At 49.1% G+C, this 25,656-nt stretch overlaps 1 protein-coding gene across 1 annotated transcript in view; it reads right to left on the bottom strand.

Moving 5' to 3' along the window:
* Window positions 1-270: 270 nt before the first annotated feature.
* The window catches only part of LOC138246925 (serine protease 27-like), a 187,053-nt gene continuing 161,667 nt past the window's right edge, over window positions 271-25,656 (bottom strand). Inside the window, exon 6 of the mRNA XM_069201672.1 lies at window positions 271-3,237. Within this exon, the coding sequence (XP_069057773.1) occupies window positions 2,941-3,237 (297 nt within the window). The 3' untranslated portion in view covers window positions 271-2,940. The remainder of the gene's footprint in view (window positions 3,238-25,656) is intronic.

Consider the following 25,656-nt stretch of genomic DNA (forward strand, 5'->3'; position numbering starts at 1 on the left):
TTGCGATGGAATGCCCACTGCAACACCAATTGCATGCCCCTCTGACAAAGAAAACTGTGTCGGACGGGCCCATATTTCCAAGGAGGTGTAAAGCCACAAAAAGTGTCATTACATCTCCTTCTAAATATGGAGCAGTGGTTAGCGCCACCACAGCGTCGCAAAAAGGGATGCGCTGGTGGCCTTGTAAATCTAGCCCAAAGTTTGTGAATCCGGCGCAACGGTTGTTAAAGATGAGGCACATTGATTTAAATAAAGAAAAACAGCAGTCAGTTTCATGAGTTATTGCTTGCATTTATTGCAGCAAAAGTGCATCTAATTTTATTTATAAGAGGTATAAGAGCAAAACTCTCACATTTTTTGCAAATCGCGGCACGCTGTCTGGTACATGGCTGAAATCGATCATTATTGGCAGAACTATAGGTAAATAATAATTATCGGAGAAACAGGACAAAAGAAACATGATTTATCCGATTTCCCTTCTTCAAAGACCTGGGAATCGCCTTAGACATTATTTAAAGTGTGTAGTGATGTTAACTCTTCATGTAGATTCAGAAGATATGTCATAGGTAGAAGTCCAGCAGACGATTTACTGCTGTTGTGTTGTAGAAAAGTGGTGTTAACCTCCTCAGCAATGGCTCTGCAGCTAGTTGATTCACTGATGGTGGATTGACTACATCTGCGATAATGTTTAGTGTGAAATATTTATTGGAGCTCCATTAATTCAAATAAACCTACAAGCAGGGTTGTCCCATTAAAAAAATACCTTCCATTTTCATCTGTCCCAATTCACAACTTTTAAGTGGGTACGAGACATATTTCACGTGCAGTTGGAGTGCACACTGACCTTTAGGTTTCAGCATCTCCTATAAAACCAGAACTACAAGTCTCGGAATTCGAAGAAAAAACATGGATTGGATGATCTCAACAAGCATGGACCTGGGAAACTGTAGCATTAGCTAGAGCATCCAGGCTTCACCTATCAAAAGGGCTATATGTGCTGTAAGAACGAGCATAGATGGACAATCTGCGCCATTACTATACATATGTTTTTAAGGGAAGAAACGAGTTCTCACTCATATTGCATGAGCATTTCTCAAGCTCAATGTATCTTTCATCTCATCCTCTGGCAGCTTTTCAGGTACTGGGTTTCTGATGGGAGACTTGTTGCCCTTTCACGTTAATTATTTGATTAACAGCTCTCACTGTCACTTGTCATCTATGCATCTGGGTTTGTAGATGACAGGCTCCAATGAAGACTGGGGTGTATCTGTCTTCTCTGGCAGTGTCTGTGGTAACATTAACAGATTAACAGCGCACAGTCTTCCAAGTATGAAACAGCGAGCACACCTCCCTAGCTACTTTTTCATAGAACAGGTAAGGGCAGGCGAAATTCCAATTTTTCAGTATGTGGCAAGTGTATGGGAAACTTGAAAAATTCTGCTGTTTCCACAATTGCATGTCTTGGATTGAAAGAGGGTATGAAATACATATGAAACTCCTCGAAAAACTATAATAAATTGTCCATTTAACAGAGAAGGAATGAATATGTTTTTTTGCTGCCCAGAACATCAAGGGGTAGAAAATGAAATTATCTTATTGGAAATTACATTACGTTAATTTTTCTGGCAACGTTCCTGGGCATTTCTTTTCAAAGCAACTTTCCCAGCAAAACGATTTGCGAATGGTGTCAATCTTTCAGGATGGCTCCGTAGGCAGGTACTTCCCTACTAAGAAAGTTGCTTTAAATTGGGCCGCTAGGATCAAGGCATGTATTTACCCTAAGGTTGGCATTAAGGTAAATACACAGTTGGCCCTTACAGTGCTTCTAAAGCAACTGTGTTTTTGCCAACCCCTATTTCACTCCGTATGCAATAAAAACGGGCACAGATTCCGGCTTTTACCTCACTGAACAGGAATCTCTGCCACTACAGCAAACATGAGCTGCCAAATTCCCATTGCCATGGACTTATTCTGTCTGACGCCAGACTGGCTGATCTGAAGTCTTACCCCCTCAAGACTGTTTTTCCCAATGAAAAAGTGGAAGTGAACCAGAAGTAAACACTTACCTGCCGGGGATAGTATTAGTGGATGCCAATACTAAACCAGGGGTCTTCAAACTGGGCGCAGGCTCCCCTATGGGGGCCTCAAGTGATCCCATTGGTGGGGGCCAGGCTCTGGCCAAAAGAAACAGTATGTTAATAACAGGGCTTTGTTTTAAGCTGGAAAAAATGAGCAGCAGTAAAACGCTCTGTAATGGATCATCACTAACATATTTTGTCATTTATATCCAAGCTGGGAGTATGTGTCAAAATGGAAGGGGCTCCAAATACTCTGTGAAACCCCCACACCCACACTTCTGATAATTACACAGTGGATACTTTTACACATTAGTAAGGCCTCCCTGACCGCAATAGTACGCTTGGTATTATGTATTTGATTGCATTTTTAAAACAGTAGCAGAACTTAACTGCAATGTTTAAAATGCTTATGTGAAATCTAATGCCCTGTATGGCACTGTAGACAGGCAATGCCTGCTAAGGGATCACAGAGATGACAAGCCTAATGGATCAAAAAAATAGAATACAGGACATTTGTTAATGACACCGAGATTGGATCGTATATTACTAGTGGTGTCGCTAAAATGTTGTCAACCGTACCTACAGGACACAAAAGTAATCATTATAGAAAAAAATGTCTTCTAAAAGTTTGCATTTGTTTGTCACAGGTGAGATGTCCACCAAGGATTTGACCTTTCTTACTGTGTTAGACAAGTTTGGGTTAATGAAACCACGATCAAGATGCTTTACATACAGAAGCATATGTCTTTAGGCTAATACAGAAAATTATTATTAAGAATTCTGCTCCTCCCTCCTACATGCATACCCCGGTTTAGAAAGGAGAGAAATTAAATTTGGTTCAATAGACTGTGACTGGACAGTGCTAAGACTGAACAACCAAAATCAATCCTATATTCAGGAGGACAACCATGGAAGAGGTCAAGGAATTTCCAGAGCCTGCGGGGAACGTAGGTTCAATAAATATGATTGAGGGCACTTGTACATCCACAACATTTGTTAGAGCATCTGGAACGTTTTGCACTATCCACTCGGTGTAAGCTGAGACCAGGGTGTATATGGCAGGGCGCTTAGGGTGCACACATCCAGAGCTAAAACTCGCAATTCCAGCCAGCACCCATGTGTTTTCAAACTGGCACACCAGAGGACCCCCAGCGTCTCCCTAGAAGAACAAGACAAACCTGTCAGTTGACATGCCCAAAATATAACACAGGCAGATACTGTACATTTCCCATCAGATAGGCGAAGAACATTGCAAAAAATGTTTTTTTGCACTATCAAAGGACATTTAAGTAACATGCAGTAAATATATACTCTAATGTAATGCATTTTTTCAATTGTTATGTTTATACTAAGATACACTGGACCTGACTCATGAAAAAAGTAAGGGGCATATTTAAGAGCCCCTAGCGCCTCCTTGCACATTACCGTCATTTTTTTGATGCTAAGGTGGCCCAACGAGGTCAAAGTCTCTGCACCAGATTTACAAAGTGCCACAATGCATGCATTGCGCCACTCTCGAGCCCCTTGTGCCACAAAATGCCTGCGCCAGGCATAATGTATGCAAGAGGGGCATTCCTCCGTTAGGGAGGCTGAAAAGAATGGTGCAAAGAAATCCAAAAGATTTCTTTGCATAATTGTTTCGGCATTTTAAACACCTATTCAGAGCAGCCGTTAAAAGGGGACATGCCATTATATATAATGGGCCCCTGCTTACTGTACAGGGGTAGCACCACAGTGTTGGCGCTAACCTTGAATGGTACATCAATAGCGTAAAAAAGTTTGACCTTATTGCCTCCTACCTTGCTCCATGGTGCGCAGTATTTTCAATATGGAGCAGACATGAGGGTGGTAGTGGGGCGCTAAGGGGTGCAAGGAAAATGGCGCTGCACTGGGTGCAGTGCCACTTAAATCTGCCCCTAAATACATTTACTGACACACACCTATTATTACGCTTGTCTGTTAATGTACGACATTTGACAATTCACAGACAAATCCACTAGTATGTCTGAAAAGCAGCATCAGTCCTAGCCTTCCTGATGAACTACTGGAAATTTAATATGACACTTGCTTTAAAAAAAAAATGATTTGCACAGTATAAATATGCACGGAGAAAAGGCAGCTGCTTTCCAAATTCATAGTTTATTCTTTTGTGTTTTTTCCTCCACGAGAAAACCATTATTTCCTGTGAAGAAACCCCTCCCCCGCACTACTACAAAGTTCGTTAACACTCCCAGCTCTTTAAATAGTGTAAATGTTCTGCTATGGGTCAAAGAGGCTTTTCTAAATGCCAATAAACGCTCAAATTGATAGACAATCACAAACTCTAAGGCAAACTGCACCTTAATGTGCCCATCCCCTACCTCTTGTGTGGGGTTTCGTACTGCATATTTATATGTAGTTGCGTTGTGCGTTAATGCAGATACAAAACCATTTATAACTGCAATAAATTCCTTTCTGAATACATTACAAGTGTACATGTATTGCCATAAAAGGCTTTATAAATGGGTCTCAGAGTGTTTAACTTCACCCATCTTTTACCATATATTACATGTGACAATTTGGTATTCCAATTTTATCTTTCTCTGGAATAAAATATTTACATTTTTAGTAATTTTGTCTGTGTTAAAGATCTTTGTAGCTTGTTCAAAAGCTACACGAATTCTTCAACACTGCACAAGGCCATTTATTAAATAACAATTTTCTTCCAAAGTTGTAACATTCTGTATACGTAAAGTATATTAATTTATAGTGCACATGCTCCCTTTTCTAGTGTTTATTAAAACAGACTTAGCAACTAAAGAACTCATAAAAATAGATAGTTCCACATCTCTATCAGTTGACTAGGTGTTTGCGAATTTACCGCTCATTACAACCCATGATCCGCAGAAATGTAATATCTTGAAGTAATACATATTTGACCTAAAAACCTCCATCCGATTTTCTTCTAATTGTTGACGTTCTCAGAACATATGTACCCATATATCCTCTTCTGGATTCCATCAAAGAATGTTTTCTGCACCTATAACTGTTCTATTTAGCTCACAGGTCATTGCCATGATGGTATATACTGGAAATAAAGTATTCTACATGAGGATAGAAGGGGAATGAAACAGCCATAACAAAAAATGCCTACAGATCCCAATTCTCTGCATCAAGTGAGCATGAATTCTCTATACCATTTGTAGCAATGGGTATTCTCTCCATAGATGATTTTAGACGTAGTTAGGGCAAGTGCTATGTTCTAAGCCCTCTTATGTATTGTCCATTTGGGAAGATATCTGCTTCAGAACAATGGCAGACTTTGGCATAGATATCTCCTCAGAGGATTGGTGGATGGAGGACCATCTTTGGCCTGCCACTGACTCAGAGATGCGCCAAATGCTGGAGACTTGGGTCCTGTCCTGTTCGGGCAGGCGTAGAGCATCAGAATTGGTGCTCTTGATAAACTATTTTCTGCAAAATGAGACCCTGCTCCAAATTCCCCAGAAGAGTAAGCTGTTCAACATTGTAGGAAAATCCTTATTTTCGCTCTGATCACCCCCAAACTTTTTGGACAGATACTGGTGGTTACTGACTCTTCGCTGTGCCCTCGGTGCTTCTTACCAGTCGCAGGGCAAGTGCTCTGTGTAAAGTGGATATGCAAATTAGGCTAAATAAAACTAGCAGTATCAACCTACCTATAAGTCCTTATTATATGGAGGGCATGTAGGTTTAGGGACCCCAGCATAGGTAGTGCACCCATAGGTGCACTGCTGAGGTGTCGAATGTCATTTTAAAGGCAGTCCTGCCTTGCTGGCTGCTTTTAAACTAAAGTTATATGTAAATTCAACTTTGGAATTAAAAGTACTTCCAAAGTCTTAAACTACCTTATTTTTACATATGTCACCCATAAGGTGTGTCCGATGTGCCCCTAGGGTTGGGTGCCATGTAACTATAAGCAGCAGAGACCTTATAGAAATTGTTTTATATGCCCTTGTGAGGTAAAACAGCCAAATTTGTTTTGCCCTCCCTGTAGTAAATGGTCTCCATAGGCTAAAATGGGGAGACTTTATTTAACTAATAAAGTCCCCTTAAGTGTCAGATACCTTGAGTTTGGCATCAAATTAATTGTTATAAGAAATCCCACAACTTGCAATTGTTGGATTTAATATAACTAGTTCAGGTAAAGAGTTTTAAAACTCTACCTGAAATTTGCTAACTTCAGCTCTGTAGTGCCCTTCTCTGATTGGCCAGCCTCTGGCAGCCTCGCCAGGCTGCCTTGATGAGGTGTGTAGTGGCCTGGGCTGAACAAATAGGATATGCCTGGAGGAGGAGATCTGCCTCAGCAGATCGGGAAGCAGGAAGGGAGGGGGCTGTCAAACTGGTCTTTAAGGCAGGGAAGGACTATTGGAGCAACCCAGCACCTCCCTCACATCCTGCAACCCCAGACAATTAGATGCCCTCTTGATTAGATTAGGAGAGGGCAGGAGAGAGGTGCGTTTAGGATTTTTAGCAACACCAGTGGGTGGGAACAGCCAGATCTAACCTCCAAAAATCACTTTCAGCCATGTTAGATTTTTGAGGAATGTTACTTACTAGGATGGATTTTTGCTACACTTCTCAGGAAGTGGTCATCACAGGGGGAAGGAGCCTGCCTCTGATTGGATACACCGGACCCCCTGTTTTTTACCCAGGAACAAGGATAAATAAGGCAGAGCTGCACCCACACCTCAGATCCCTACAAGGAAGAACATCAGAAGAAGAAGGAATGCCCTGCAGGATCCCTGACCTGCACCTGGACACTGCTCTCTGAACTGCCCCAGCTGCACTCTGGGCTTCACCACAAGAAGGACTTTGCCTGGCATCAACTGGTTCAAGGAGGGACTCCCTGTTTGCTACAGGTGTAAAATAGCTAACCAGAGTCCTCTGCATCAACTCCTGAAGAAACTGACCAGCCGACCACTATCCAGTGGCCATTTTGGAGTTTGAGCCAGGTGCATTCTGGGAGTTGGAGTTCACACCCTCAAGGAGCAACTTAGAGCTTCTGAAACCTTGGGGTGAGCTGTAGACCCCTAAAGAACCTTAAAAGACCTTCTGGAAGAAGATCCAGAAGTTTGGAGAAGATTGATGAACTTTTTGGAAAAACCTCCATAGAAGGACTGACCTGCTGATGTGAGTCTAGCCGGCTTGCCTCAACTGCGATCCGGCCTGACTTGCAGTTTCAACTCACGGAGCGGGACCTCCCACGCAGTGTATCCGAAGAGGGCTACAGGGACGTCAGATCAAGATTCAGGTTTTTCCCAGACAAAGGATTTTCACCTTGAAAAATCGTATAAGTCCGGAAGTAGAAATGCGATTTGTATTCAGGGAAGGGCTCTAGGGAGCTAAACTTTTGACCGAGGCCTCCCACTTGCCGTAGCCTAGCAGGACTTCATCACGGTCAGCCTCAAACTTTCACTTTTCCCCGGTCGAGGTGCGACCATATGACCAGATTGGCGCTACTTGTTTCGATGCGCTAAAAAAACACTAATTCTTTAAAAATTCATATCTCTGGTCCCCCTTATACAAATTTATTTGTTGTGGTGTCAAATTAAAGATAAAAATATTTCCTAGTATGATAAATTGGTTTTGGATTTTTAAACTGTTTCCTGTGTTTTATTTAACTACTGTTTTGTGATACTTGAATGCTTTACACACTTTGGCCCTCATTATGACATTGGCGTAAATCCCACTTCCCGCCACGCTGATGGCCGCCAACTTACTGCTGCCGCCGCGGATATTCGTTCGCCATATTATGACACACACACACTAATCCGTCAGTATTCAGCAACATACACAATTCCGCCACACCAAAGGTCAGTGATCAACTGGCGGAATCAAAACCCACACCGTTACGCCAACAGAACAACGCCCACCACATTATGACCAACAAATCACCACGACGGACATTCAACGTCGGTAGACCATTGGCGATACATACCGCCGCGCTCACAATGGACACCCACAAACAAAACAACACCACATTGTACAATTCAAACAACACACACCTGACACTCATACACACACCACACCCACACCACTATAAAACACACACCCACAGTACCCACAACCCTTTACCATTACAAACCATTGCCAGCAGAGAGACATCAATACCACTGACACAACTAGAGCCACACACTATTCACACCTATACACCACTCAGGCACTCCACATCACACACCCCAACACATTACCAAACACACCCTCATCAACACACCTCACACAACACCCATGGCACCACAAAGATAGCCCCATTTCACAGAGGAGGAGCTAAGTGTCATGGTGGATGAAATTATCAGGGTTGAGCCACAGCTATTTGGAGCACAGGTACAGCGGACATCTATAGCTAGGAAGATGTAGCTATGGCAGAGAATAATGGACAGGGTCAACACCATGGGACAGCACCCAAGAACTAGGGATGACATCAGGAAGAGGTGGAATGACCTACAGGGGAAGGTACGTTCCATAGCAGCAAGGCACCAGCTCGCTATCTAGATGACTGGCAGTGTACACCCATCTCCTCCCCTACAACTCACAGCATGGAAGGAGCAAGTCTTGGCAATACTGCATCCTGAGGGCCTGGTCGGAGTAGGAGGAGGACTGGACTTTGGTAAGTCAACTCTCTGCTACTACTATCCCCCTACCTGCATGCTATCACATACCCCCACCCTCACTCCCATCACTCCACCACTTCCCACACACCCCACCATCACATCTCACTCATCCCAATGCCAAGCCCTGCATGCTGTACCAATGCATGGACACCACTCACAGCCCTGCATAGGGACTCATCACTAAAGCATGCACAGTATAGAGAATTAACTATCCAACCATACACAAACATACACAAGTGAAAGCTGCCATGGCAAATCTAACCACAGGAGGCAAGCCACAGATACACAATATGTCCGACACAGAAACCATAACACATCATTTACATCCCCACAGGTACCCCAGCCAACATCAGCAGAGAGGAGGTGCCAGCAATATCCAGTCTCCCAACTGAAGAGGCCCACAGTGATGACAGCAACTCTGGTCTTCAGGATCTGGATGACCTACCTGGCCCATCAGGGACCATTGGACAGCCAGTTACACAGGCCCAGTCATACACCACCACAGAGCCTCCCCCATCAGGAAACACCACCGCAGCACCCACCCAGCATACCCATACATCTGTCCCCAGGACACGTCAATAAGCAGTGTGTCCACCTCTACAGGGACCCCAGGCCACATTTCACACACAAGACAATCAGGGACCTGGGGTCAGTGGCAGTGGGCACACGGTTCAGGGGACAGAGGCACAGGCCAGCAGGGAAACTGGGAGGACAGCTGAGCGCCAGGGGAGGACAGGCCCAGGGAACTGACTCTCCAGGAGGCACTCACAGAGGTCCTCCTGGGAGCTTATCAACATTCCCAGGACAAGATGGGCCAGATCCTGGACAATGTGCAGGAGAACATGTAGCTGCAGGAGGGTCAGTACCAGGGGATCAAGGAGGACTTGCAGGCCATCAACAACACCCTGATCCCCATTGCAGGGGTGCTGGCAGACATGGCCAACATTATGAGGGCGGCAGTCTCTGCCATTAACCGGACATCTGAACAGCCTTCCACTTCCGCTAGTGGGCAGGAGGCCCCACTACAGGACTCACAGGCCACCAGCAACCCTCCCACTACAGAAGGTGAACAACCCGCAAACATTCCCTGCGATCCAGACAGAAGCCAGATACACTTGCCAAGACCCCTACCAGGAAATTAGACTCTCCTGACTGTCACCCTCTCCACCTTGAACTGCCATTGCTCCCCTTCCTATGTCCCCATGGACAATGCACCTGAGCTACAAACAGACTGGAACAATACCCCAGACTTTCCTCCATCATCACCCCATCGCATTGCACTTGCCCTTCCACATTTTACCACTTCAATAAACACCCTTTGAAAAAAAAAACTATTTTGGAGTATGTCATGTATATCAAATATGTATTCATTGACACAGGTACAAGCATTGCAAATCAACTGTACAGAGAATGAGCATAGATTAATGACCTGTTGCTGGCTGTAGTGACCACATCTGCAAAATGAATTGCCAGAGGGAACAGTAACGGGGCATAGAAGTGGGAAATGTCAGCATGCCATTGCCACACAAATTCAAACAAATGTCACTGAAATGTGAAGTAACACTGTCCTACCTGTGTGTCATTGGAAATATTGTCGGATCACATATTTTCTGTTGTCCTCATCCTCTGCCTCCTCATCCTCACTGTCCGCAGGGCCTTCTGCTGCCACACGGGCATCTCCAGCCTCCTCCTCCTGCAGGAATGGGACATGGCGTCTGAGGGCCAGGTTTTACAACATGGAGCATGCCACCATCATCTAGCAGACCTTCTTTGGTGAGTAGCACAAGGATCCACCTGTTAGATGGAGCCACAAGGACCTGGCCTTCAGGAGGCCAAAGGTACTTTCAATTATCCTTCTGGTTCGCCCATGTGCCTCATTATAACATTCTTCTGCCCTTGTCCTGGCATTCCTCACAGGGGTCAGCAGCCATGATAGGTTGGGGTAACCAGAGTCACCTGCAAATATTGACAGACAACATTTAGCTATACACTATCCCATATGGCCCACACCATACCCATACACCAACTTATACTGGGTGGGAACCAGGGCTCACCTATTAGCCACACCCTGGGCCTTTGTAGTTGGGATGCTGCTATTCCTCAGGACAAAGGTATCATGCTCTGACCCAGGATACTTAGGATTGACGTGGGAGATGTAGTGGTCCGCAAGGCACACCATCTGAACATTCATAGAGTGGAAACTCTCACGATTCATGAACACCTGTTCATTCTGGTGGGGGGGGGGGGAATGCAATCTGTGTTCCACCAATCTCCCCAATTATGTTGGGGATATGTCCCATTGCCTAAAATTCAGCCTTCACTGTGGCCAAATCTTCAACCTGGGGGAAGACAATGTAGCTGCACATGTGTTTTATCAGGGTAGACAACACTCTTGTCAGCATTATTGAGAGCATCGGCTGTGACATTCCTGTTGCCAAGCCCACTGTCACTTGGAAAGAACCAGTTGCAAGGAAATGGAGTACAGATAGCACTTGCACAAGAGGGAGGATCCCAGTGGGGTGACAGACAGCAGATATCAGGTCAGGCTCCAATTGGGCACACAGCTCTGTGATTGTGGCCCTGTCAAGTCTATAGGTGAGAATAATGTGCCTGTACTCCAGTGTTGCCAAGTCCACCAGTGGTCTGTAGACAGGGGTAGGTCTCCATCTCCTATTCATCCGCAGCGGTAGCAATCTAAGCGACACAAGAGTGAGGATCCGGTCACAAACTGAACAATGGAGCTACAACAGAACTTTGCATCCTGTAAACATGTAATGGGTCATTGTGATTTGTCCAGTATGTGCTAATATCTCCTGTGATGCAGCATTATCCCAGGGGCTGCCCCCCCACCCTGAAATGGCATCCACCTGTCCTGTGTGGAGGGACCAGTGGAAGTGAGGTAATTCCGCTGACGTTATGCGCGGTTGCGGGAGGCGGTCGGCAACAGCTGTGCAACTTCTCATTGGTTAACATTGGGCCCTATGGGGTACAGTGGTCAATGGTGATCTACGGCGGCGGTGACAGTACGCACAGCCGCAGACATGACCATCATATTTCTCACTTGCTACATGACCTTCCACAGGAGAGGACCTACACTACATGTGCTGCTGTGACCTGTGTCTGGTACCTACCATGGCCCGTGTGACTGGGGAAAGGGCCCCAGCCTTCACTTCGGAGGAGTTGGAGAGACTGTTGAATGGGGTCCTACCCCAGTACAGACTGCTGTATGGGCCTCCAGACCATCAGGTGAGTACACTGTGAGCACGATGCATGTGGCATGAATTCATGGAGTGGTGTGTGTGAAGACCTTGTGTAAGGGGGGTGGGTGGATGTCCTCTGGGCAGCATACAGCTTGTGTGCTGGGCCATGTGTGTGTAAAAGGTGATGGAAAAGGGTATGGTGGGCCATTTGTGTAACAGGCAGCACTGTTTGGCTGAATCTATTTTCCTGTGTCTATTGCCTCTGCGGGTCAGCACCCATCAAAAGAAGGGTATATGGTGTGCCATTGCCAAGGAGGTGAGGACCCCGGGGGTCTACGGCAGGCAGAGCACCCACTGTCGCAAACAGTAGGAGGGCCTGAGACACTGGGCATGGAAGACAGCGGAGGCCCAGCTGGGGATGGCCTCCCAACGAGGAAGGTGTGCCCGTCGAACACTGACCTCCCCTGATGGCCCGCATACTAGCAGTGGCCCATCCTGAGCTGGATGGGCTCTTGAGGGCATCACCGCAGCCACAAAGAAATGAGTACAGTGCCCATCATTACAACTTACACATGGTAGGGTGGTGTCCGGGTGGGGGATTTGTGTCAGTGGATGCCCCTAGGCCAGGCCTAACATTGCAGCATGGGTCCCCTGGTGGCTAGGGTTCAGAAGGGAAAATCTTGATACCTACCTCGTAGGCATCCACTATTGGTCAGGGCTGCGTGGGTCCCAGGTGTGCAGCATTTGGCGGTGTGTGCCCCTCCCATGCCTTGGCGACTAACTATTTCTCTGGTAGTGCAATGCATATTGAGTAGGGCTGTTCCCTGTGTGTGAGGGTGCTGTGTACACTAACGGTGGTGTTGGTGCAGCCATTGACCCAGTGTATCCTTTGACTCTTTCCCCCTCATTCTTGTTTTGTCATCCTGTCCGTATGTGCATTAGCATCATCTGGCGGAGGAGCAGAGGCACCGGCGATGGAGGGAGCTGCATCCCACAGGACCCAGGCGGCAGAGTCTGCTGACGGTGAGAGCACTAGTGGGACAGAGGGTGAGGGGAGCACCATGGCGGAGACTGGAGAGGACAGTTCAGATACAGATACCTCCTCCAATGGAAGCTCCCTAGTGGTGGCAGACACTTCTGTGATCACCCCAGCTACAGATATAGCCGCCACCCCCGTACCAGCACTGCCCTCCCAGCAACCCCTCAGCGAGATGAGCCCTGCTGCCCTGCTGCCCTAAATGAGGAGGCTATTGACCTCCTGAGATCCATCTCTGTAGGGCAGTCAACCATTGTGAATGCCATCCAGGGAATGGAAGCCCAGATGCAACAATCTAATGCATTCCTGGAGGGCATTCACACTGGATTGGCAGCCCAATAGAGATCGATTCAGGCTCTGGCCTCCTCTCTGATGGCAGCCATTGTCCCTGTTTCTACCGTCCCCCCTTCAACTTCCACTGCCCAGTCCCATTCCCCTCAACCCCAAACTATCCCAAGCACACATACAGACAAGCATGCACACAAGACAATACCCAAAAGTGTCACAGGCAAACACAAACACCACACTTCGCACCCCACAGGCACTCACACAAACACCATCCAGTTGCAGACACAACAACATCCACTATTTCCATTGTATTCCCCTCCTCCTCCTCCTTCACCTCCCACCCAGTTACATCCGCACTCACACCTGCATGCACTACATCATCATCCACTACCAGCATCACCACACCAAGCAGAACACACACCTCACTGGCAGACACCTCCACAACAGCCATGCACATGTCCCCGTGTCCTCTCCCACTGTGTCTGTCCCCCCCTCCTAAAATACACAAACACAAGCACTCACACACCCAACAGCCATCCACCTCACAACAGCATAAAGCCCATGTACCTGCACCCAAAAGCAGCAGACACCTCCAACAACCACTCCCTCATCCTCCACTCCCATTCCTTCTCCCTCTTCCGCACCCAATGTCCCTAAAAAACCGTTCATATCCACCATTGACCTCTTCCCTATCACACCCCTGACCTGCACGTATTCGCAGGGTAGAGAGAACCCAGCCAAGCACCTCAGCCACACAATCCACGGGCGCAGTCCTCACTGCACCCACTCGAGGTGGAAAGGGATCCAGGCCACATGTCCTGAAGGGGAAGACGCCTGAACCAGCCAGCCTAAAGGGGAAGGAGACTGCCCAAGCAGGCAAGAAGGGAAAGGAGCCTGCATCTGCCACCCGAAAGGCCAAGGAGCCTGCCCCAGCATGCAGGAAGAGTAAGGAGCTTGCACCTGCCACTCGAAAGGCCAAGGAGCCTGCACCAGCAGGCAGGAAGAGCAAGGAGCCTGCTCCAGCAGGCAGGAAGAGCAAGGGGCCTGGACCAGGAACTGTGACGGAGCCCCCACCACCAACCATGGTTGTGCAGGTGTCTGAGCTTGAGGGATGGGCAGGAGCCTCCCTCCCCTTACCAGCAGCACCACCACTGTGCAGCTGTCCGAGGTTGCAGAGGATGGGCAGGAGCCTTCCCCCCACCAGCAGCACCACCACTGTGCAGCCGTCACTGCCGGCGGATGGTATGTAATCCTGCTTCCATGGGCTGCTGTGCAGCTTGTCCACTCCAGAACCAGTGGGTAAGAAACCCACATGAGAGACTGTGGCCCAACATTCCCCAGGATCATGCACAGGGCATGTTGCCCCATCCAGAACCAGTGGGTAGGACACCCACATGAGAGACAGTGGCCCATCACTCCCCAGGACCAAGCACAGGGCATGTTGCACCCTCCAGAACTAGTGGTCTTGTTACATCTCCTGGCTGAGGTGCCTCCCTGTCCCCCTGAGGTGCCTGCCTATTTACCAACTGATGCCCCTGCAGCGTTCTCTCTGTGTTGAAGCAGGTGACATGTGTGGCCTTGGACTTTGGCCTATGGCCATTTGGCCCATGCGAATTGAGGACTACGCTGTGTATCTTTTTCTGTAAATATGTATATATCTACTATCTTGCCTAACTTATTTTTCCTACTGTGTTGATCTCATTACATACACATTGGCGAAATTGTTTTGTCCTTGCATTATTCAGCCAAGTGACAGGGTAAAATAGTTTTTGGTTGTGTGTATGGTGTGTGTGTGTGGGGGGGGGGTGTATGTTGTGCATGTGTGTGTCACTGTCTTTTTCCTCCCCCTCTTGTGTGCTAGGCGGCTGTACTCACCATGGTCGTCTTCGTGGTGGACATAGAATATCATCGTAAAAACATGCAGTTCTGGTTCCATGGCGGCGTGGTTCATCCCTGTGTCTCCAATGGCGAGTCCTTTCCCTTCTGACCTCAGTTTCTGATAGGCTTTTGATGTCTTTGTTTCTGCCCCAGAAAAGGTGGCGGTTTGCAGTGTCTTAATATGGTGGGCGTAACATTGACTTCCGCCTTGCTGTAGACGGCTACCGCCGTGGTGGCTGTTGTTTCTGCCCTGGCAGTCGGTGATTTTTACACCATGGTCAAAATTTTCCGGTAGTTACCGCCAGCCTGTTGGTGGTATTTCAGCCACTTTATCAGTGACTGCCAGGGTTGGAATGAGGGCCTTTGTCTCCTAAATTAAGCCTTGTCGCTCATTGCCAAGCTACCAAGTGTTGAGCTGGGGTTAATTTATTGAGGCCTAACTAAACCTAGTGGGGGTTAGTGGCCTGTTGCTAAGTGTAGGTACTTTCCTGCCCTTAGCAATAGTCCACTTTCCAACGAACGTTGCAAAAATCTCCTGGGGTTGTGGATCTTCTGTGAATGCCTCAGCACCAGCTAAGGGTGGCTTCCAACCACATTCCTTCAGCTAAACTATTGTCCAAGTTATGTAAGGTTCTCAGACGCTCATGGAGATGACTGGGGAGGTAGGAATGAATGTGTCACTGATACATAAAGACCTTCATAGCATGATCAATAGAGCTCCTGAGGCCAACACTCAAATCTCAAGGATACAATCAAAATTCTTTAGGCATCCGTAGATTACCTACTGACGACATCCAAAACCATTGAAGATCAGGTGGGGGATGTGGAAGGCCACACTTGATGCAATAAAGTGCACTTTATGGTCTTACCAGACAGAGAAAAGGGCATGTGGCAAGAATGGATCATTAAACAGTGGCTGGGAGGTACTATGTTACTGGTGAACCTGTCTCACCTGATCCACATGCTGAGACCTAGCCCTGGGGTTCCTCCACTCCAATTATAGATGGAATCCTCAACTTCTCAGGGGATGCAATCCTGATGCATGAATGAACAGTGGACCATATCTGTTTTGATTTCAGCTGAATCATGATCTTTCCTGACTACAGCTGTCAAACACAGGCCATGAGGTAATCCTGTGACGCAGTAAATACAAACTTCAAACAATGGATATATGCTCTTATGTTCTGCCAGGCTCGGTACGCTTCTTTAGACCAAAGGACTATTCTTTGATAAACAGATAAGAGGCACTCATAAAGTAAACACATATATACCAATGACTACAGAAATTCGAATCTGCTAGAGTCACTACAATTGTCCTTTGAAAAAGAGCACCATACTATGGGGTCGTTACAAAATTGGCGGTAAATGCCGCTTACCGCCGTGCAGAAGAACACCAACACACTTCTGCAGCAGCGGAATTCTGCCACAACTATTATGACCCACAGCTCGGAATACGCCAAAATCTAGACACCCACACAAGTCCGCCACACCAAAGGTCAGTGATAAACTGGTGATAACAAAACTGACACCGTCACGCCTACAGGAATACGCCCACACTATCACGACCCACTAATCCACGCAGCGGTCTTTCAACCGCGGTATTCCATTGGCAGTACACACTGCCGCGCTCAAAATACACACACTCTTACAAAACACATCCACATTGGACAAATCGAAATACACACACCTGATACACATACACACACCACTCCCACACACTCAATACAATATAAAACACACACCCACATCACCCACAAACCCCTACGACCACAATTGCGACTGAAGGCGAGAGAGAGACACCACCAGAAACAACACTAGCATCCACAGGCACTCAACACCATCACTCACACAGCATCCACGCACCTCACACAACACACCCCTAAATATCACCCCACACATCACAACACACCCCACCCCACACATCACCCACACCACCCCATGGCACCGCAAAGACACCCCAGGTTCTCTGAGGAGGAGCTCAGGGTCATGGTGGAGGAAATCATCCGGGTAGAGCCACAGCTATTCGGATCACAGGTGCAGCACACCACCATAGCTAGGAAGATGGAGCTATGGCGCAGAATCGTGGACAGCGTCAACGCAGTGGGACAGCACCCAAGAACACGGGATGACATCAGGAAGAGGTGGAACGACCTACGGGGGAAGGTGAGTTCCGTGGTCTCTAGACACCAGATTGCATTTCAGAGGACTGGCGGTGGACCCCCACCTCCTCCCCCAGAACTAACAACATGGGAGGAGAAGGTCTTGGCTATACTGCATCCTGAGGGCCTCGCAGGAGTAGCTGGAGGAATGGATTCTGGTAAGTCAAATCTTAACTACTTCATCCCCCACCCTACCTGCATGCTATCACATGCCTCCACCCTCACCCTCACCCCCATCACTCCAACTCCTCACAAATGTCCCACTATCACAAACCACACATCCCAAACCCAAGCCCTGCATGCAACAACAAAGCATGGACACCCATCACCAATGCATGGCCACTGCACATACCCACACACACCCCTAAACCATTATCACACAAGGTCCCACACATGAATGCAAGCACTGGGGTAAAGGGTCACCCACCCATTGCACACCATGGCACATACAGATGCAATAATCATGCCTTTACACCCCTGCAGGACCCCTACCCAACGTCACCGGACAGGAGGGTACAGACATGTCCACTACACCCACAGAAGAGGCCCACAGTGATGACAGTAGCTCTGTCCAACTGGATCTAGATGACCAGCCCGGCCCATCTGGGAACTTGGGACAGTCAGTTCCCCTCACACAGTCACAGGCCACTACAGAGCCTCACCCCTCTGGAAACACCAGCACAGCACCCACCCAGCGGTCCCATACCTCTGTCCCCAGGACACGTCAAGCAGCAGTGTGTCCACCACTACAGGGAACTCAGGCTAACCCCCCACTCCAACAACACCAGGGACCTGGGGGCAGTGGTAGTGGGCACACAGTTCAGGGGACAGAGGCCCAGGAACACAGGGGAACTGGGAGGGCTGCTCTGCGACAGGGGGAGGACAGGCCCGGGGAACCCACTCTCTACGAGGCCCTCTCCAACATCATGGGAGCCTACCACCATTCCCAGGAGACAATGGCAACGGTACTGGCCAAGTTTCAGGAGACCCAGCGGCTGCAGGAGGAACAGTATTTGGGGTTCAGGGAGGAACTCAAATCCATCAATACCACCCTAGGCACCCTTGTAGGGGTGCTGAAGGAACTCGTGAACACCAGGAGGGACACTGTGGCACAAGAAGGGGCCCCTGACACTAGCCTGGACGATGAACTGCCCACCACCTCCGCCGGCGCTAGTGGACAGGGGGCACCGCCACAGGACCACGACACCAGCACCCCACCCCCTGCAGATGGAGAACCACCCCACAAGCGGTCCCTGAGGTCCAGGACAAAGATGGAGAACAATGCCAAGACCCCCACCAAGAAATGAGACCACCCTGATTGTCATCCTTCTGTCCCACTTTGTCACCCTGTCCAGCCTTAAACTGCCCCAGCTCCACTTCCTATGCCCCTTTGGACAATGCACCTGTGAGACTAATAGACTGGACTCTGCCATGGACAATCCTCCAGCATCACCCCTGACAATTTACAAACCCCCTACACTATTGAGCACTTAAAAAAAAAAACTTAAATCACAAAACAATCTGGAGTCAGTCTGTGCTTTAGAAAATGTGTATTTGCAATTACTGTGGAAAAATGCTATATCCAATGTATTGTCAACATACCTATGTCACACAGCTCTAGTCCATGTGGAAACAAAGCAGATGTCACACAGTGGGACCCACATCTGTGAAATTGAAAGGGAAAGTGACAAATCGGGGTCCATACACTGGATGAAAGTGACAGACAGATGAGGTAGAAGAATTATATCAGATGTAGCAGGCAGTGTTGTCTTCTTACCTGTCTCTCACTGGAAGTATTGAGTAATCACTGTGTTCCTGTTGTCTATGTCCTCCTCTTCTGCTTCCTCATCTTCACTGTCCACAGGCTCCACAGCTGCCATAACACCTCCATCGGGACCATCCTCCTGCAGTAAAGGCACCTGTCGTCGCAAAGCCAAGTTGTGAAGCATACAGCAGGCCACGATGATCTGGCACACCTTCTTTGGTGAGTAGAATAGGGAACCACCTGTCAGATGGAGGCACCTGAACCTGGCCTTCAGGAGGCCGAAAGTCCTTTCTATAATCCTCCTAGTTCGCCCATGTGCCTCATTGTAGCGTTCCTCTGCCCTTGTCCTGGGATTCCTCACTGGGGTCAGTAGCCATGACAGGTTGAGGTAACCAGAGTCACCTGCAAATGTCAAGGGACAACTGTTAGATACACACTAACTCTTACGGTCATCCCCAGACCCAGACACCAAGTCACACTGTATCGGGTCCATGTCCTCACCTAATAGCCAAACACCGTGCCTCTGGAGTTGCCCCATCACATAAAGGATGCTGCTATTCCTCAGAATGTAAGCGTCATGCACTGGGCCGGGAAACTTGGCATTCACATGGGAGATGAACTGGTCGGCCAAACACACCATCTGCGCATTCATCGAATGGTAACTCTTCCGGTTTCTGTACACCTGTTCACTCCTCCGTAGGGGGACCAAGACCACATGTGTCCCATCAATGGCACCTATGATGTTGGGGATATGTCCCAGGGCATAGAAGTCACCTTTCACTGTAGGCAAATCCTCCACCTGAGGGAACACGATGTAGCTGCACATGTGTTTAAGTGGGGCAGACAACACTCTGGACAACACGTTTGAGAACATAGGCTGGGACATCCCTGATGCAATGGCCACTGTTGTTTGAAAAGACCCACTTGCCAGGAAATGGAGTACTGACAGGACCTGCACTAGAGGGGGGATTCCTGTGGGATGGCGGATAGCTGACATCAGGTCTGGCTCCAACTGGGCACACAGTTCTAGGATTGTGGTACGATCAAGTCTGTATGTGACAATTACATGTCGCTCCTCCATTGTCGACAGGTCCACCAGCGATCTGTACACCGAAGGATGCCGCCATCTCCTCACCTGCCCCAGGGGACGTGCTCTATGGAGGAGAACAGCGAGCAAAGAGTCAACAAACACTGAGGTACATAAACACAACTTAATTCCATATTTGTTTTTAATCGATAGATGCCTGTATTGGTGTTTATGCAAGGCCTAGATATGTGTGATGCAGTCAAAAGTAATGCCATGTGGCCCCCTGAGATGGCGGCTGCCTGACCTGTAAGGTGGGACAAGGGGATATGAGGTAACTGTGTTGTACACCGTCGCGGTAGGCGGTTGAAGACCCCGGCGCAATCCTGCATTGGTTAGCATTGGACCCCATGGGTCCCAGGAGCCAAAGACGATGTACGCCGGCGGTGACGGTACGCACCGCCGTGGACGTGACTGCCATTTTCTGTCTGTTCACTCACTTGATACCTGACCTTCGACAGGAGAGGACCTACACTGCAAGTCTGGAAGATACAATGGCTCATGTGTCTGGGGAAAGGGCCCCTGCCTTCAGCACGGAGGAGTTGGAGAAACTAGTGGATGGGGTCCACCTCCAGTACACGCTACTCTACGGTCCTCCAGACAAACAGGTAAGCACACTGTGAGCATGCCAAATGGGCAATGCCTGTGTGGAGTGGTGTGGATGAAAGATAGGGAAGAGGGATGAGGCATGCATGAAACAACGGTGAGTGCATGTGCGTCTTGGCAAGGGTAGGGATGCGTGCCAATGACTGTGACGGTGAGGACAGTTATATCTTCTCCTTTTCCCCTGTAATATTCGTGTAGGTCAGCGCCCACCAGAAGAAGGATATTTGGCGTGCCATCGCCAAGGAAGTCCAGACCCTGGGGGTCCACCACAGACGGAGCGCCCGATGCTGGAAAAGATGGGAGGACATTCGCCACTGGAGCAAGAAGATGGAGGAGGCCCAGCTGGGGATGGCCTCCCAATGTGGGAGGGGTGCCCGTCGCACCATGACCCCCCTGATGTTCCGGATCCTAGCGGTGGCGTATCCGGAGCTGGATGGGCACTTGAGGGCATCACATCATCCACAAGGTGGTGAGTACACTCTCATTCTGCTGATTCAGCACGCATTGTAGGTGTCTGGGTGGGGAGGTGTTTTGTGGGTTTCCCTAGGCCAGGGCGATTTTGGTAGGCAAGGTCCCCTCTAAAGGCAGGCCATGTGGCTCCTGTGACTGCCATGTGTGCAGCAATCGGGCATAGGCCTTGTACCCCATGTCCCTGTGATTAATTAGGGAACTCTAAGTGCACGGCGTAGTGCAGGCAGCTTCTGTGTCTGTAGTGTCCGCCAACTGTAGCGGTATTGCATGCACTCAACATGTCTTTCTTCTGTCGTCCCCCTCTTTTTGTGGTCTCCCTGTTCTTGTGTGCATTAGCATCATCAGGCGGAGGAGCATTGGCACCGGAGCACGAGGGAGCTACATCCCACATGGCCCTGGAGGGCGAAACAACAGAGTCAGAAGCCACCAGTGGGACTGAGGGCGAGGGGAGCTCCACCGCGGGGACAGGAGCTGAAACCTGCAACACGGACTCCTCTGATGGGAGCTCCCTTGTGGTGTTGGGCCCCTCTGTGCCCCCCGCATCTAAAGGTACAGCCACCACCCCCCATACCAGCACGACCCTCCCAGCAGCCCCTCAGCGTGTGTCCCGTGCCCGCTCACCTAGGAGGGTGGCCATCTCCTTCGCCCCAGGCACCTCAGCCCCTGCCAGCCCTTCTGCCCTCAGTAAGGAGGCCATTGACCTCCTCAGGTCCCTCACTGTTCTGTTAGGCAGTCTACCATTTTGATTGCCATCCAGGATGTAGAGAGGCAGTTGCAACAGACAAATGCATACCTGGAGGGCATTCATTCAGGTCAGGCAGCCCAACAGCGAGCTTTTCAGACTCTGGCCTCAGCACTGATGGCATCCATTGTCCCTGTGTCCAGCCTCCCCCCTCCAACTTCCTCCACCCAGAACCAATCCCCTGTACCTCAGCCTATCCCAAGCACACCATCAGACCAGCATGCACACACCTTTACACACAAGGGAAGCTCAGGCAAACATAAGCACCACACATCCCACAGGCACTCACGCAAGCCTCATACCCATGAAGACATACCAACATTTACTTCCTCCACTGTGTCCCCCTACTCCTTGTCTCCCTCCTCCCTCCCAGGCTCGTCTCCACTCACACCTGCATGCACTACATCTTCAGCCACTACCTCCATCACCAGCACACCCACCACCACACCCCGCTCACTTGCACTCACCACCCCCACTACCATTCACGCATCCCCTGTGTCCTGTCCCAGTGTGTCTGTGAGTCCACCTCCCAAGGTACACAATCGCAGCTACACACCCACCCAACAGCCATCCACCTCACGACAGCCTCCAGCCCATGTACCTACACCCAAAGTCAGCAAATGTACGCCTCCTACAACCACTACCTCTTCCTCCACTCCCAAACACCCTCCATCTACCCGTCCCAGTCTGTCCCAAAAACGTTTCCTGTCCAACCTTGACCTCTTCCCCTCACCTCCCCCACCCCTTCAGTCCCCTACCTAAGGCCCGCCTTTCCAGGTCCCAACCCAGCACCTCAGCCACAACGTCTGCCGGAACAGTGGTGCCAGTAGTAACCGGCTTCTGGAGTGCACCAAGCAGCAGGGCAGCCAGTGTGCCAAGGAGCCAGGCCACGGACAGTCCCCCACCTCAAAAGCACAAAAAGTTGGCCACTGCCCGACGGGAGAGAGGCAAGATATCTACCACCAAAACCTCTCCCAGGAGTAGAGTTGGGAGTGTGAAGACAGCTGCGCCACCATCCAAGGTGGGGAAGGGGTACAGAAAAACAGGCAAGTTGCTGAAAACATGCACAGCGGACAAGACCGCCACCAGCACCACTGAACAGGACACCACTGCCACAAGCACCTCTGCCAAGGACACCACCGCCACAAGCACCGCTGCCAAGGACACTACCGCCACAAGCACCGCTGCCAAGGACACTGCCGCCACAAGCACCGCTGAACAGGACAAGACCGCCACCAGCACCGCTGAACAGGACACCGCTGCCACAAGCACTGCTGCCAAGGACACCGCCGCCACAAGCACCGCAGGCCAATGAGCACAAAAAGCCCTGACGCTACTGAGGCCGCCACGAGCAGGATGAAGAACTCTGGGCACAAAGCTCCCTCCAGGACCAGTGGAGAAAGGTATCCAGTACCTCAGTCCTTGGCAGGATGAAGCACTCTGGCCACCAAGCCCACTCCAGAACCAGTGGAGAAAGGCATCCACTACCTCAGTCCTTGGCAGGATGAAGCACTCTGGTCCCAAAGCCCCCTCCAGAACCAGTGGAGACTGTTATCCACTTGTGAGACTGTGGCTTTGCACTCCCCAGGATAAAGCAGTGGGCAAACCACCCACTTGAGAGACTTGTGAGACTGTGGCTTTGCACTCCCCAGGATACAGCCGTGGGCTAACCACCCACTGTAAAGACTTGTGAGACTGTGGCTTTGCACTCCCCAGGATAAAGCAGTGGGCAAACCACCCACTGAAAAGACTTGTGAGACTGTGGCTTTGCACTCCCCATGATAAAGCAGTGGGCAAACCACCCACTGTAAAGACTTGTGAGACTGTGGATTTGCACTCCCCAGGATAAAGAAGTGGGCAACCCACCCACTGTAAAGACTTGTGAGACTGTGGCTTTGAACTCCCCAGGATACAGCAGTGGGCATGAAGCCCCCTCGTGGATCTGGCGTTGTGCACTCATCCGGCTGAGGTGCGCCCCTTCCCTTCCACCTGAGGTGCCTGTTGTATTTCTATCTGATGCCCCAGCAGTGTTCTCTCCATTTTGATCGGGTATTAAGTGTGGGCCTCGCCAATGCATTTTGGGCCCAGTGGTCCATAGACTTTAATGGTGCAATACCTTGGACTTGTATTCTTGGTGTATATATTTGTTTATAGTGTGTATATATATTTTTGATTACTGTATTTCAATAGATTACAAACGTTCAACTCATTTCCTTTTGTCCTTGTATTCTTCCAGAGGGTTTGGGGGTTGTAAATGTAATGTGTCCACATGTACTTGTGTGTGTGTTGTAGTGTGTGGGGTTGGGAGTGTTGCCTGTTGCGTGTGTGTGTCACTCTTTTTTCCCTCCCCCATCCCCTGTGTCATAGGGGAAGTACTCACTGTGGTCTTCTCCGCCATCTTTGATGTTCCTGGTAGAGGAGCAGGAAGACAAAGGTTGGCAGTATCTGTAGCTCGGGTTCCATGGCGTCCAGGTTCCTCGTGGGGTGTGTAGAGGTGAGCGTTTTCCCTTCCAAGCCCCGTTTCCGCCGTGTTCTTGTTCACGGTGAATCCGCCCCGGAAAAGGTGGTGGATTGGACTGTTGTAATACAGTGGGTGGAACCTTGTCTCCCGCCTGTCTGTTGGTGGTTACCGCCGCGGTGTTTGTTTGTACCGCTGTGGCGGTCGGAGTGTTAAAGTGGCTGTCTATGTTGGCGGTTTCTGCTGCGGTCATAATTCCTTTTTTTTTACCGCCAGGCTGTTGGCGGTTTTACTGCCGCTTTAACACCGACCGCCCGGATTGTAATGACCACCTATGTGTCCTTAGAATGGTGTTGAATATGAACAAAATAACTAAAAAAGCGAGGCAGTCTCCAATGCAGTTCCAAAAATTCTTGAACTTTAATAATAGTGTCCAAACGCAATCCTTTCAGTTACTCTGCGACACAGCCATGAGTCATAGGGGGTTATTCTAACTTTGGAGGAGGTGTTAATCCGTCCCAAAAGTGACGGAAAAGTGACGGATTTACCACCAGCCGTATTACGAGTCCATTATATCCTATGGAACTCGTAATACGGCTGGTGGTATATCCGTCACTTTACCGTCACTTTTGGGACGGATTAACACTCCTCCAAAGTTAGAATAACCCCCATAGTCTTGATACTTCTTGTTAAAAATCAAACCCCACAGCTAACACGTGTTTCGTCCAGGGGACACCCCATCGACTTCACCAGAGCTGTAAGGCAAATCTGCTGCACGCCAACAATAATTAATAGGGTATAAACATGAATCCTCTTTTAATTTAAGAGTTACGGAAGGCGCTCCTCTCTAAAGTCACCTCCCAAATCTGTAAAAGCGAGCCTGCTATTGTTGGACTGACATTCTTTTAGTTGGCTAATGCAGCATTGACATATAATCACTCATTTATATGTTTGTGACTCTAGCTTCCCTAATATTATCTCCCCTCCATAGTATAAAGTGGGGATAAGTTTTGACTTTATTACCCTCACTACAGCTTTTACAGTAACGCAGTTTTGTAGCAAAAAGTTTAGCACCTGGCTTGCGTCATTTAACGCCAGCCAGGTGACTTATTTATTGAATGGCGCAAGCTGATGATAAACTTGGGCTAGCGTCTTCAAGAAAGGCGCTAGCCGAGTAGGGGTGGTGGTAGGGAAGAAGGGGGTTTTGCGTCAGAAAATGTCCCTTGCCAGGTTAGAGGCAAAATAAATGCCTCTAACAA

This window comes from Pleurodeles waltl, chromosome 7 (assembly GCF_031143425.1).
Source record: "Pleurodeles waltl isolate 20211129_DDA chromosome 7, aPleWal1.hap1.20221129, whole genome shotgun sequence".
NCBI classification, from domain to species: Eukaryota; Metazoa; Chordata; class Amphibia; order Caudata; family Salamandridae; genus Pleurodeles; species Pleurodeles waltl.